At 36.2% G+C, this 15,331-nt stretch overlaps 2 protein-coding genes across 2 annotated transcripts; one reads left to right on the forward strand and one right to left on the reverse strand.

Moving 5' to 3' along the window:
- The first annotated feature begins 2,635 nt into the window (after positions 1–2,635).
- LOC113069437 (transcription factor HES-5-like) lies at positions 2,636–3,635 on the forward strand. The gene is made up of 2 exons (XM_026242532.1): positions 2,636–2,797; positions 2,891–3,635. The coding sequence occupies exons 1-2, from the start codon at positions 2,747–2,749 to the stop codon at positions 3,281–3,283; spliced, it is 444 nt and encodes a 147-aa protein (XP_026098317.1). The 5' UTR covers positions 2,636–2,746; the 3' UTR covers positions 3,284–3,635.
- Positions 3,636–4,721: 1,086 nt separating this feature from the next.
- aldh4a1 (aldehyde dehydrogenase 4 family, member A1) lies at positions 4,722–15,118 on the reverse strand. Its single transcript, XM_026242533.1, has 15 exons — positions 14,945–15,118; positions 13,983–14,076; positions 13,802–13,894; positions 10,653–10,700; positions 10,351–10,506; positions 10,080–10,229; positions 9,733–9,807; positions 9,230–9,417; positions 8,744–8,817; positions 8,437–8,633; positions 8,280–8,327; positions 8,034–8,186; positions 6,749–6,870; positions 6,418–6,536; positions 4,722–5,474 (listed from the first exon to the last, which is right to left on the reverse strand). The coding sequence occupies exons 1-15, from the start codon at positions 14,983–14,985 to the stop codon at positions 5,362–5,364; spliced, it is 1,671 nt and encodes a 556-aa protein (XP_026098318.1). The 5' UTR covers positions 14,986–15,118; the 3' UTR covers positions 4,722–5,361.
- Between the last annotated feature and the right edge of the window lie 213 nt (positions 15,119–15,331).

The raw sequence follows: 15,331 nt of genomic DNA on the forward strand, positions 1-15,331 counted from the left end.
TTGCTGTTCTAAAGATGAGACCACAATTCAACAATTGTTTTCCTGCAGAAAAAAAAGGGAGCTGCTTTCCTGTTTTTCCCTCCGTTTTTGTTTTAATGACCACAAACACTGCTGCAAGACTTGAGGGGTTTCAGTGGGCAGAAGGTACTAACTGGACAATGTCACAGTTTCGGGTTTTAACTGCTTCTTTTCATGCGTCTGTGCTGTGAATGTCAGAGCATGTGATGCTGGAATGTCATTGAGCTTCTCTCACATCAAGACCCAAATTCCTCTTCGGCAGGCAGAGGTCAGGGGCTTCCCAGCTCCCCATTTTTATGAAGAGACGGACACTTCACACTGGGCACACAGCACTGAGCATCTGCTTCCCTCTCTCTGTGTGTGTGTGAGAATGAGAAGAGTGTTGGACAAGGGGGCGCCCACATTCAAAGACCCTTTTGCGGAGTAGGATGGAATGTATTGTGGCTTTACCAGACGATTTTGGCGGGAGATGGGAATTGGTGTGGGAACGGAATTTGGGGTTAACTAAACCAAAGCCTCCTCAGAGAACAAGAGAAGCACTTCATAGATCAGTCGCTGCAATTAAGAAGAATATTTAGCATTTCTCACACTCTTAAAAAATAAAGGTTCTTTACTGACATTGATAGTTCCAAAAAGAACCATTTTTTTTAAAGTAAAAGGTTGTTTTTAAGAGCTTTCCATGAATGGTTCTTTGGGGAACCAAAAGTACATCTTTTACAGTCTTAACTATTTGCCACCATTTTTGGTAATTATCACACAATTTTCATGGCCCCCAGAATATCTTGTTGTATGAGTTTTGGTTAATATCCTGTTGAATGCTTGATCGTCCCATTATAAGAACCTTTTCACTATATAAAAAAAACTTTGTGTAATGGAAGGATTCCATTGATGTTAAAGGTTCTCATGGAACCATCAATAAAAAGAGCCTTTATTCTTTATGTTATCATTGCACATTTTTAAGTGTGCAGCAAACCAACTTAAGTGAGTATTTTGCAATATTGTTATTTTAATGGCCATTTAATTGGTGTAAAACATACATGCAAGTAAGAACATCAACGGACTGCATGGCCACTAATTACTTTAAAATAACATTATAGTAACCCGAAGCAATTTACAACTGCATAAGTGAGCCAAGTGAACTGAGCATGAACCTCGCATGTGAAAAGCTCGACAAAACGCCTGTCAGCGCTTGACCACACTTTCCCGCGCACAGGAGCCAGCTGTGCCTTTGAGCTCTTCAAAGTCTAATCCTGGAGCCCGTGTTGTCCCAACTTTCCCACAGCAGCTCTTCAATGGGGCCCAACAGAAGTGTGCCGCAGTCCCCAGCGCATTAGTAATGAGCTCTCAATGAGGCAAGCAGTCCCCCGGGGTATCCTGAGGAATGATTAACAGAATAATTCATCCTTAAGGGCCACACTTAACTGTCCAAATACTTCTTGAGCTTAAATATAAGGTGAATACAGGACAAATGAAAAAATAATATAAATAACTAATACAAATATGCATTGGTCTTTAATAAAATATTTCATTGACAATACAACATGAAACAATAAAACAAACTAACATAAAAAATACTGTGAATGGCTGAAGTTTTGGTTATTGTTAACCTGTAAATTAATTAGAAATCGAACAGAAATTTGGAAAATAATGTATGTACAGCCTCTCTCACTCTCTCTCTCTATATACACAACAGCCACTTTAATATACGTAAAATTACATTTTAACCAATAAAATCAAAAACATACAAAACTTAAAATATATAGGATATAATAGAAAGCAGGTAAATATGTATATCAAACATAACAAATAATTATTTAAAATATTTGTAATGTTGTTTTATATATATATATATATATATATATATATATATATATATATATATATATATATATATATATATATATATATATATATTTTAACTCAAATAAATAATTACTGAATAAATATTTACGTTTTGTTCTTTATCTTATCTAATAAACCAATAATATTAGTAAATTCATCAACAATATCAGTTGACACCATGCCAGATGTTTTTGGAGGGAAAGTGTGTGTTAAATAAAGTTATGTAGCCTATATCAAATATTATATATATATATATATATATATATATATATATATATATATATATATATATATATATATATATATATATATATATGTGTGTGTGTGTGTGTGTGTGTGTGTGTGTGTGTGTGCGTGTTAAGTTTTTAATATTTACATGTGTATATTTAATATGTATGTGTATACCCATATACATACACACATACATATATATATATATATAGACTACATACACTTTTGTGTGTTAATTAAGGGCTAAACATCTAGTCTTTCTAAGCCTTTCAAATAATTGTTCAGAATCTCTTCTGAAAGAGATTTTGAGCGGGAAGCGTTTGAAAGTTCTCATAACTCCATTCACTTCATTGATCCTCTGTTTTCCCGCCGGATCAGCCAGCAGGATGTCAAAGGCTCGTGCACTCTCGCAATTTCACGCTTCCCATTTACAGCGCGTGAACACACACGCTCCAGCTGTTTGAGCGCGCACCTCTATTGTTTCCCAGAAAAGGAGGATCAGGCCAATTTAAAGTTTCCTATTGACCCGTCAGCCGCGTTCTGATTGGCTCAAAAGTGTGGGAAACAGAAGACAGGATCAGGGCTCTTATAAGGAGAGGAACTTTAGGAGAAGAGACACACACGATCGAGTGACAGCACGCGAACTGCAGATATAATGGCACCTACTGTTTGCAAACTCACGCCGTCTGGAAAGGATAAAACTAAAGTAAGTATTTATTATTTAAGACCTCCTTTCCATTTCCACTCGAGTATTTACTTATGAACCGCTCTCTGACCAAACCTTTAACTTTTTTTCCAGATGAGGAAACCAGTAGTGGAGAAGATGCGCAGAGATCGTATTAACAGATGCATCGAGCAGCTGAAAGTTCTTCTGAAAGCCGAGATAAAAGCCAACCAGCACTGCTCTAAACTAGAGAAGGCTGACGTCCTGGAAGTGGCTGTCATTTACCTGAAGAACAACACGTGGCCGCGAGCGCCGGATGCGCATGCGCATGCGCAGAGCTACGCCGACGGTTTCTCCAGGTGTATCGAGGAGACGGTGCGATTCCTGTCACTCCACAAACAGCAACAGATCAACAAACCAGTGATGGGACACTTTGACGGGACCCAGCGAGCCAAAGTGAGCGCGCAAGACCGCTGTCAGATCGCGTCAAAGAGCACCGGAGAGCAGGCGCTTTGGAGACCCTGGTGATCTTCATAGCATCCTCATGAAGACGTACAGAGAACGGACTGTTTCTCTATCTTAGTAAAACATGTCATTTTTATAAAATGTTGATGTAGACAGCAGCTGTCATGACGCAGAGAATGTTTCAGTTTACCCCAAGCCTGAGTCTGAGAGCACGCGCTACTTCACCTGTGTGGAGATCAACTTTATTTACATATTGTAAAAATGCGTACTACGTTACGTCACCTTATTATGTTTCTGTTGGAAATAACCTCTTTAATTAGATCGGTAACCTTTAGAGGCGTTAAATCCGTCATATTGATGAAATGTGTAATGGTGTCTCATGAGTTCAGGAGAAAAATAAACTAAATTACACACATTTCTGTTCATGGTGCATTTATTATTATTGTAAGTGTTTATATATATATATTTAGTATTCAAGTTATGACCTAATATATATATTTATATATGGTCATAACTTGAATACTAAATATATTTTAACTGTATATGTAGTAGAATGTGCAGCAGTTTCCTTTTATGGCTGTTATTGGTTTATTTCATTTATTTTTAATGAAGTCTAAACTTGGAGTTTTGGAGTCTTTCTTTCTTTTCTTTTTTTGATGAGATTAACTAATGTTTTTTTTTTTAAACCAGCTATCCAATATGGAAGACCATATAAATATTAACCATGCATGAAGTAACTAATAGTAAATACACCAAATTTAATTGTTTGCTGGTTTCACATGTACCTTCTAACACCTGTATTTATAGCTAAGACCTTACACTAATTTACATCCTGAGTAAGGTTTATTAAATAACGCTGAAATGACAATTACAAGTTAGAGTCAGCTGCTAAATTAATATATAATAAGGACGTAATATACATACATAAAAAAGCAATATTTTCAATAAAACATTCCAAAGCAAACTGATTTCCATACGAAGGAATCCTGTATTTTTCAGATTCTGGAAACAGCATGCTAGTCTACTGCGACACTTGGGTTTTCTCATGATTAAGGACAGATCCTATAAAGAAAGAGGAACTGGCTGCATGAGAGAGGACAGAGGATGGGTTCTCTTGAATTTATTGTGTGTTAAGAAGTGTGCCTTCACAGCTGTATCGCCATAAAGCATCTGTCTGAAGTGTGGCACGCTCCTGAGCTGCAGCCGCTTTCATGTCAGTCATATAAGAGCCCACAACATGTGTTACAGTGGGAATCAGGATCCAGAGGTGGCTCAACACAAATAAAGAACAGCAAAACACAAAAAAACTTTTATACAAGATGACAAGGAAGCTGTTTTCAGCACTTAAAGGAATAGTTCACCCAAAAATCTAGATTCTGTCTTCATTTACTCACCCTCATGCTGAACACACACACACACACACACACACAATGTAGCAATAAAACCTTGAAAACACAAGGTATGGGCTTTAATAAAGTTGTCAATAAAAGTCAGAAAAAAATCCATCATCCAGACCAAGTGTTTATTGAGGCACAGTAAGTTGTTAGATAGCACTGCCAGTGAAGGACATTTGGACTGTTTTTGATTCCTTGCAAACTGAGAACACTCCATGTTTGCCTTCACACTTACATGTAAATTCTATTAGAACGCTACAGATTTAAAATAGAATGTCACATGTAATTCTAATCATTTAAATAAGCTCATCACATCAGTATAAATGTAACAGAAGAATTGAAACATTTTCCTTTCACTTTTTTGATAATTGTAAAAAGATAGAAATCTGTTTACTGTCTTGATGTGTTGAAAGGAAAAAAAAAAAATCACACAGCACATGATAACAGATTAAAGTGGAAACTCTTCAGTGCATTTGCTTGAAATCTTTATATTAATGATCCAGTGATATCTGAAGGCTGGACGGACACCAGAGGCAACAGACGTTCAGTTCCTTGAGTACATTCACACTAGCAAGAGCCGTCGCTGCTGGTTTGGATGTTGAAAGCATCACCAGCAGAGGGCAGGTTTCTGTTTGACAGTCTAAGGGCCTCTCGGCTGTGTTTTCAGAACAATTAAGAAGGGGACTGATTGCTTTATGAGTCTTGATGAAGGGATTTAGGAAAGGAAAGCATTTGGTTGATGATCTCTTAGCCCATGTAGGGATATTTCCACTCTGTAAGAGGTACGTGGGTTTGCTTGACAACCTGCGGGGACGTCCATCGGAGGACGTAGTGAGGGCCACCGGGCTTGTCGTTGGTGCCTGGAAAGATATTGGCAAAATGACTTCTGCAGGCATGAAATATATTTGCTATGTTTTATATTCACTGATTTCTGCTTGCACATATATTCCACCTTTTTAATTAATTTATTTATATAAAAAAAAAATTCCAGTTAAGAATGTAAAAAAAATGTAAAAATTTTCCAATAAATAATTTATGTTTAAGTTTTGGCTCACTTTTTTTTTTTTTAAACAAGCAATGCATATTTCTGTAAGCACATTTTTTTTTATTGTTAAACATGTTGTTAAAACAATTAAAAAAGGTGTATATAGTTTATAATATTAAGTAGTCATTTAACGGAAAAATGATTCAAGTATTTTTAAAAATATATTTTGTAGAATGTATATTTAGAAGAATATTTAGGATATTTTTATATTCTCTGATTTTGACTTGCACTTATATTTCTTTAAAAAAAAAAAAGAAACTTAAAAATCTTAAAAATATATATTTGTTTTCCATTTGGCAAATTAAAAGTTTTTCCTCATATCTCAGAAATGCAAGTGCTCTTCTGTTTTGAACAATTTCAAATTATTTTTTAAACAAAGTAATGGACAAGTAAACATTATTTTCCTTTAAAAACACCAATTTAACTTGTAATATTTAATATTTTAATTTGAATAATAATACAAAAATTCTGCAGGCATGAAATTTCTTTTTTGGTAAGCAAAGTATATAATTATATTCTATATCCTCTGAGGTTAACTTATTTCAGCTGTATATTTTTATCAAAAAACTTGTTATTATTCAGCAAAAACCTTTTTATTGAGCTGGAACAACTTTTCTTTTGGCTATACATTTAAAAGAGTGTGTATTTCGATGTTTATTTTTGACCCAGAAATCAATTATTTGAACTTTACATTATGCCACAGAGTCTGTGTGCAGAGTCTGATTGAATCTGGATCATGGCGATGGTTTTCAGTTTACCTGATGCTCTGGCGCCGCCAAATGGCTGCTGGGCCACAACGGATCCTGTCGATTTGTCATTGACATAATAATTTCCAGCAGCGTTTCTCAGAGCCTTTCCTGCTTCATTAATAACAGCCCTGAAACAACCAAGCACATTATAGATGTATGTTAAAGATGTTATAAGTCTAGTACAGAGATACGAGTGTCTGGACATCCTCCAAAATATGTGTCATTTAAAAGCTGGGAATGTGCTAAACTGAGTTATTTCATTTAAATACTAACTAAATCTAGTCCAGCCACTGATAGTGAAACGTGAAATAGTGAATGGATGAAATGGGGCTGCACTCACTTATCTTGGGAAAAGATGGCTCCTGTCAGGGCATAGGGAGAAGTGTTGTCTATTAAGTGCAGGACCTCCTTGTAGTCATTTTCAGGGTAAACATAAACTGCCAGGATAGGCCCAAAGATCTCCTGAAATAGCAAAGAATATATATACTGTATGAGATATCTAATAATCCCTGATTCTGACTTGCACTTATAGTCTAATGGAAATTTATGGAAAAAGGAAACTGTGACATTAAAGTGTGAGACATAATATCACAACTTTGAAAAAGTCAAATTTAAAATTGTATTCCATGGCAAAAACTACAAAGAAAAAAAAAACCTAACGTAAGATGTAAGCAAGATGAGATGTAAACTCAGAGCTCTAGGGAAAGAAATTAGCAAAATGTAAATAATGCACAGATAAAAAGTCAGAATCGTGAGATACAAATTTAGGATTCAGAGGAAAAAAGTCAAAATTATGAAATGTAAACTTACAATTCATAGATACAAATTTAGAACTGTGAGATGTTAACAGATGTTAACTGTCAGAAATGTAAACTTAGATTAAAAGTCAGAATTGGGAGATGTAAACTCAGAACTATAAGGGAAGAAGTCAGAATTACGAAATGTAAATTTAGAATTTATAGATAAAGTCTGTAAACTGAGAATTATGCTGAAAAATTGAGAATTACCAGAAGTAAACACCAGTAACTACTGAGATAAAAGGTTGCAAATAACTTTTAAAAAATATTTATATTCTGTTCCAAAAATAAGCTTCCATATAATTAACTTATTTTTTAGTTTAGTTTAAGTAAATTCTATAAGCCTTCATCTCTGTTAAACAATGCAAGTGCACTTCTGTTCATTTTTCATATATATATATATATATATATATATATATATACATATATATATATAAATCAAACAAATTAGCATTCAACCTCTTCTGTAAAAGCTTTAAATTAACCTGTAATATTTCTCGAATCAAAAATAATTTTTCATTTATAATGTCAAGTACTCATCTGGGGCAAATGGTTGATCGAATCATATCCTGTTATGTTCTCAATATCAAGGTCACTCACTGGGGTGACTGTGGGTGGTCACCAGGTCAGCTGAGACCATCCGCTTGTGAAGATCAATGAGGTTCAATGGAAGAGATTGGTTTAACTAAACAAACCAAAGTCCATCCATTCACCGCCCTGAGCCTCTGTGAGTGTGTGTGTGTGTGTGTGTAACTGTAATCCTCAACGGGGAAAAAACAAATAAAGATGTCGGCCATCGTGCAATTTTGCATGCAACAATTTTTATACCTCATTCATGATTTTCTCTTGTGGGTCGGTGGTTTCAATAATGGTGGGTTCTACGAAATATCCTTTTTTATTATCACAGCTTCCTCCAGCGATGATCTTCAGATGAGGAGAGGTTTTGGCGTGTTCCAGCCATCCCTTGATTCTGGAGAAGGACTTGAGAGAGACATTAAGAGTATTGAGTAAGAAGTAGATCACAGATGTGATACATTTACTTTGTTATTGGATTAATATGTTGTTGGTTTGTACCTTGTCATCAATAACTGCTGAGAAGAAAGTGCTGAAATCTTCAACTGGCTTTGAAGTGAAACAGAAACAAAGTCAAAATGGCAATAAGTTCAGTTTGTAAGGAAATTACTGTTACTGTCCACCACTGCCGATGTCAAAAGAACACTTTTCCACTTACGTCTCCCACTTTGATCTGTTTGTGCACATCCATGAGTCCCTGTTTAATCTGAGGCCACAGTGAGTCTGGTACGTACATCCTGGAACAGGCCGAACACTTCTGTCCTCCGTACTCGAACGCAGAGCGGATGGTGCCGTTCACCACACTATGAACGTCTGCCGACTTGTGCACAAAGTGGAAGTTCTTACCACCGCATTCTAAAACAAGCATGAGAAACAAGAAAACAAACATACACTTAAAATTTTTTTTTAATAATGTAAGTCGAAAATGATTAGAATTTCATTCTTAATGCCACTGGAACCCAAACCTCCAGCAACACGAGGGAAATTCCTGTAGATGTCCAGATTCTGGGCGACCTGCTTCCACAACCGTTTGAAAGTTCTGAAAACATTTGCAAAAAAAAAAAAAAAAAAATCAAAAAGGAAATTTTCACTTTGCACTGTGAGACTACAGAGTCTGACAAACTTTAACTCAGACAGAAGGTTATACTAAAGATAAGAGGGTCACGTTTTGTTTTAAGGTCCAATTTTCATTATTTACAAACCATTAACTATGACTTTTGCCTCAATAAACTACTAATTTGCTGCTTTTTAATAGTTAGTAGGGTAGGATTAGAGATGTAGAATAAGATCATACGGAATAGGTGCTTTATAAGTACTAATAAACAGCCATACTAGTTATGGAGAGAATAAGTGAGAATTGGTCCCATATTAAAGTGTTACTGCTAAGAGTAACACAGTCACATTACATACTGTATGACTCAGTCAACAAGCACAGAAAGAGACGGACGTACGGCACACTGCCAGTGAAGTTAATGCCAGCCAGGTGCTCAGAGGACGTGATGGTGTCTCCAAACACTGGACCATCGGCTGGGACAAACTGGATGATATTGGGTGGCAATCCGGACTCTCTCAGGATCTTATAGACGGCGTAGCTGGCAGACATGGCTGTGTCACTGGGTTTCCACAACACCACGTTACCCTGAATGCATATAAGTGACAAAGTCAATCATAGAAATGAACCAAAACACTCAAGTGGCACTGCGCGTCGCTACCAATATATTTAAAAGGAACGGTACACTCAAAAATGAATATTTTGCTCCACCCAAGAGCAATCCACACAACTCCAGTCCAACAATTAAAGCGAAAGCTGTGAGTTTATAAGAAACAAATGCATCATTAAGACATTTGAACTTTAAACTGGCAATAATACAAGACCTTGATCGTGCTTATAGCTGAACTGAACTTGTTTTATAATTAAATAGAAAACAGAAATAAATGTGTGTTGACATCTCACCATGATAGCAGGGGTGCCGGCCAGGTTTCCACCAATGGCTGTGAAGTTAAATGGCGCGACAGCAGCTACAAAACCCTAAAACAAGTCAAAGTCAAGGTAATGCCAAATAAGGGCTTGCACTAGGGGTGCACGATAAATATCGGCCGATAATTAATTTTGCATCTTGTCGGTTAACAACAGCTCCGTGAAGTAACTGCTGGTCTATGTGAAATCACGCACCTAATTTACCGCCGATTAGCGGCTTTACTGATGAGATGCGCATTAATTATCGGCCGATATTTATCATGCACCCATAGCTCGCACAGACACAAGTGTTATACAGTCATCTGGATATTCAGAGAACGCACCTCCAGCCCACGGTACAGCATGGTGTTGGTACTTCCATCGCTGTCTAACGGCTGCTGCTGTTCCAGCTCAACCGCATGTTTGGCATTGAACCTGAAGAAGTCGATGAGTTCTGCAGCAGCGTCAATCTCAGCCTGGACCACAGTCTTACCCTGAGACAAGGAGCAAAGGTCAATTGTTTAATGTAAAGTCAACATAAATAATCCCACATGCAAAGGCATAACGAACTGGTTAACATAAGCAGTAACCAGCTCCAAATGCGCAAAAGTCCACCTGTCCGATCATTGTCTTGGCCAAAACTTCTGCTCTCTTGGGTCCACTGATGACGTCAGCAGCTTTGAAGAAAATCTGGGCTCGATCTGCAACGGGTTTGAGATCCCACTCTCTCCGAGCAGCGACCGAGGCCGTGATGGCTTTATTTAGTAGCTCCTAAAGACACAGCCACACAAATTAGGAACAAAAACAACCTCATTTCATGCAACATGCATGCAATCATGCAATTATTTGGAAAAGTAAACAGTAAAACAGGATTTCCTCATGTGAATGTTATAATCTACAATATTAAAATACTGTACCTTATCAGCATAGCAGAACTTGGACACTTTGTGAGAGTGGTTGAATGGCTAAAAGGAGGGAAAAAAACAATAACTTCAATTTAACATGATTATATAGAATGTAAACACTGAAATAAAATAAATCCAAACGGTCTATGTGATTGTTTGGAGAGAGGTTTTAAGTACAACAGAAAACAAATAAATAAATATATAAATTCAGTCTCTCCCTCTTTTTTTTACCTAAATCTTTTTTTAAATGCTTGGATAAAATTCCCTCTTCATTCATTTGGGCAGGTAAGAATCCTAAAGTTAATAGATCTATCCTTTAACGAAACAAATGTGACGGAGGTCTAGCCCTGCCTAATTGTATTTTATATTACTGGTCCGCTAATATCTCTAAAATTTTCTTATGGTGTAATGCACCGGAGGTCAACTGGTGCACTCTAGAAGCTACCTCTTGCCTTTCTTCTTCCCTCCCTGCACTGGTTTTTGCTCCTTTGTCTCTGCGTCCCTTTAGTTATACTAAAAAACCCATTGTGTTATCGACATTAAAAATTCGGAAACAATTTCGACAACATTTTCATTTAGAGTCACTATCCATCTCAAGTCCTATTTGCAATAATCATTTGTTTTTGCCACCAGGTATTGATCACACCTTTAAAAGATGGCGCGATAAAGGCATAGTTTGTTTTTCTGACCTATTTATCGATAATTCTTTTGCTACATTTATCAATCTTACTTCCAAATTGAACTTGCACCCTACAGGTTTGTTCAGGTATTTTCAACTCCGTAATTTTGTCAAAGCCAACTTCCCCAGTTTCCCTCTATTACCAGAAAAATCTCTGCTTGAGAAATTATTGTCAACTTCTACAGGTGGTAGTCGTATATCCTCTATTTATGCTATGTTGCTCTCTTCTAGTACATCTTTTCTTAACTGCTTAAGGATGAACTGGGAGAATGAGTTGCAAATCCAGTTGTCCCAAGAGCTATGGTCTGAGGCTCTTGCTAGAGTTAACTCTACCACTGTATGTGCTCGGCTAAGTCTCATTCAGCTTAAAGTCTTGCATCGAATTCATTTGACCAAAGCTAGACTTCATAAATTGTTCCCACAAACAGAAGACTCCTGTACCAGATGCTCCTTCTCTCCCACTGATCACACTCATACGTTCTTTGGCTGCCCAAAATTGGCCTCATTTTGGGCTTCTTTTTTTGACTTCATGTCTAAGGCTCTGCATGTTTCTCTATCTCCATGTCCCATAGTTGCAATCTTCGGCGTTTCTCACTTGTCTTCTATCACAAGGCAGAAAGCAGAGGTTATTGCCTTTGCCTCTCTGATAGCTAGAAGGTGCATCTTGTTGCAAGTGTCCAACCCCTCCCTCAAATTCCTCTTGGCTAAAGGATCTGATGTCATTCCTTTCACTTGAAAAATTGAAATATTTTACTCGGGGCTCAATTGATACATTTTATAAAATTTGGAACCCTATTTTAAATCTTTATGAAGTTATGCCCTCTCTAGATTCTGACTAATTTTATAAATCAAGGGTATGTAATCATTGAACCGAATTTTGATCTAGTATATGTGTGCAATGTTTTTGATGCATATCTGTATGTATATGTTTTTCTTTTTATTTATTTCTTTTTTTATGTACATCTTTAGTATAATTGTATACAAAGACTGATGATATTTTTCTAATCCTCCTGGGGGGGTTCTTAGGGTGGGGTGTGGGGGTGGCTACGTTGTAATGTGTAAAAAGGAAAAAGTGCAGACATTGTTTTTTCTTTTATGACTGCTTGTTTTTCATTTTGTCTGTATAATAAAAAAACTTGAAAAAAAATAAATAAATATACAAATATAAACATATATATCAAAGTACAATGCAGAAAAATATAATAATAAAAAAAAAACTAAACTGATATAACCTATTGATTTGAAATGGATCTAAAACACTTAAATATAATAATAATAATAAATCAATCTTAAATATTGATTTAAGTTGGTTTTATTTTATTCAAAGGACAAAATATATAGTAAAAATATTATGTATTATTTTCATATAATTATAATAAAAAACAAATATGAAAAAAATATATTTAATTTAAAATTATTGATTATTATTATTTTGAGTACCGGTAAATAAAAAAGAATGTCCCAGTATGGCTAACAATAGTATTATTAACAGTGTTGGGAACGTTACTTAAAAGTAATTAGTTATAGTTACTCACTACTTGTTCCAAAAAGTAACTGAGTTAGTAACTGAATTACTCTATAATAAAAGTAACTCGTTACCAGGGAAAGTAACTATTTGCGTTACTGTAAAAAAAAAATAATAATAAAAAAAAAAAATGTTGCTACATGTCAGAGAATTTGTACTTTTTTTTTTTTTTTTGCAGTTTTCACAAGTCAGTTGAAATGAGTAGAACAAACAGGTGTTCGTACATAACTTTCAATAATTATTGCACGTCAACAGACAGCAAGAGTTTTATCCCGCACTTCAAGTATTATCTTTGTAAGAAAAGTGTTTTTGGCCACTAGCTTTGTAATGTGTGACACGCATCTACATGTACACATTACATGCACGTTCTTGCATTTGACCACAATGAATTTGAAGTAGTGCTTATATCTCCACCTTGAAAATGCCAACTTTTCATCGGATTGCTCCTGCCTCGCCATCTCTGCTGCGAATCTCTGTGTAACTGTTGCGTGTGTGCTTGGTGCTGCTGGCGCAGCCGCGTGTGCCGGCATGTGTGTAAAAACAATGGCTCTGATTGGCTACCATGAAACACATGACTCTGCCTTAGCCAATCACAACCGCTTATCTCATCATTAACCCACCTGCTCACTCGCTGTGTGAGCCAGGGGTCCGTTCGGATTGCACAGTTTATTAAATCAATGCATAGTAACGCACCACATTTAACATTCAGTAACGTAAACGCCAACGGCGTTGTAACGACAGGAAAAGTAATTAGTTAGATTACCGTGTTACTGAAAAAATAACGTCGTTACCTAACACCGTTCTTTTAAACGCATTTATTCCGAACACTGATTATTAAGCATTATATTTCATGCCATGGTGAACAATCAAGTATTCCAGACGTAGCGAGGATGATTTTGCAGTAAAAGATCTACAGAGCACATGCTCGTACAGAAACCAAAGCAATGATTAACTCACAGACAGCTGGTATCTGATGTCTTTGGTCCACACTTCTTCATTTCCAATCACACATGGAATTTCTTCGGTTCTTCCCTTCAGGTTTTGTAATGCCTGTAAACAAAGTAAACCAGAGAGGTTCAATCAGTCAGATACACACATATATAGTGTGTTGGGAAATCAGAGACAATATGTTTTTCACCTTCTCCAGCTCTGATCTCTCTTTACTGCCCTCTCTGAACCCCAGAATGGGCTCATTCTTCACCTCCACAGCTGCACGCGGGAAGGTCTTGAACCTGCAGAGACACAAAACCAACAAACACACTGTTGCTCTTCAATACTTCTCAGTTATTCACAGAAATCACAAGCCTCTCAATCAGTAACTTTTATAAAGTCATCTAGAAGAATAACCTGCTGTAAATCCATAACAGGAGACAGCTGGGTCACTTTAGTCTTTAATGCATTCATCTGTTAGACAGCTGAGGTAGTTCACATGACACGTCAAGCACATCAGCAGTTTATTATTCATCAATGATACACTACCATTCAAAAGATTTAATACACACAACAAATATGTAAAAGTATGCATTAAACTGATCAATAAAAACATTTGGAATCAAATTCAAAGAATCTGGAAAAATGTATGATTGTTACTACAAAAATATTAAAAAGCAATGTTTCTTGAGCAGGAAATCATTAGATATTAGACTGATTTCTGAAGGATCCTGTGAAACTAAAGACTGAAGGAATGATACTGACAATTAATTTTACAATATATTCACAATATTACTGTATAAAATACAGCTTTAATGAGTTTAAGAGACCTGTAATAACATGAATAGTGTTTGTTTTGTACAGTGTTTCAGTATGTGGATTATGTTTATGAATAGATAGAGTTACAGTAATACAATAAAAACACCGAGAGACACTTGTGTAAACAGATCTCGCCTACATAATAACAGCAGGAGGACGAGTTTCTTCAGGTCCACACAACAGTCTGCCTAACTGTGTGCACGTCCAGCACTCACTCAAATCACATAATAATGCACAGGCATACGATTAGTATGATTATTATCTGCGTAAGGTGACAGACGTCAAGAAGTCTCCAGAAGACTGTCTCAAAGTGAAAGTCATGTGTGAGTCCATGTGCAGCGGCATACATACCCCTTCCAAGACTGGCAGATGACAGATCGCACTCGTAGCATGATTAATCTGGACTGACAGGGAAGAGATTTTATTTATATATGTATGAATATAAATTTGTATCCTCTCGTTGAGGATTTGTAACGTTAAAATGCGACCCTGAGAGCTAAATTCTCCAGGATCACAGGCTGGGACGTCACACGAATGGAGAATACCACTTCCGGTATAGGGGGGATTTATTAAAGTGTTAAAGTTGTTACAGTCCATACAGCTTTCAGACATCATGTTTCTCATAAACAATCGATAATAGTGACTAAACATGATTAGGTAATTAAAAATATTGTATTTAACATTGTATCTGTAGCTTCACAGGTTCATCATGTAGACATAAAGTTATTTGGAGTTAAG

Source organism: Carassius auratus, unplaced genomic scaffold (genome assembly GCF_003368295.1).
Source record: "Carassius auratus strain Wakin unplaced genomic scaffold, ASM336829v1 scaf_tig00001591, whole genome shotgun sequence".
Taxonomy (NCBI): Eukaryota; Metazoa; Chordata; class Actinopteri; order Cypriniformes; family Cyprinidae; genus Carassius; species Carassius auratus.

Coding starts and splice junctions, on each gene's coding strand:
- LOC113069437 (XM_026242532.1), top strand. CDS start 2,747: ATGGCACCTACTGTTTGCAAACTCACGCCGTCTGGAAAGGATAAAACT. Junction 2,798..2,890: donor CTGGAAAGGATAAAACTAAA/GTAAGTATTTAT, acceptor CTTTTTTTCCAG/ATGAGGAAACCAGTAGTGGA.
- aldh4a1 (XM_026242533.1), bottom strand. CDS start 14,985: ATGCTACGAGTGCGATCTGTCATCTGCCAGTCTTGGAAGGG. Junction 10,230..10,350: donor CCAAGACAATGATCGGACAG/GTGGACTTTTGC, acceptor TCCTTGTCTCAG/GGTAAGACTGTGGTCCAGGC. Junction 9,418..9,732: donor CCGGCACCCCTGCTATCATG/GTGAGATGTCAA, acceptor ATATGCATTCAG/GGTAACGTGGTGTTGTGGAA.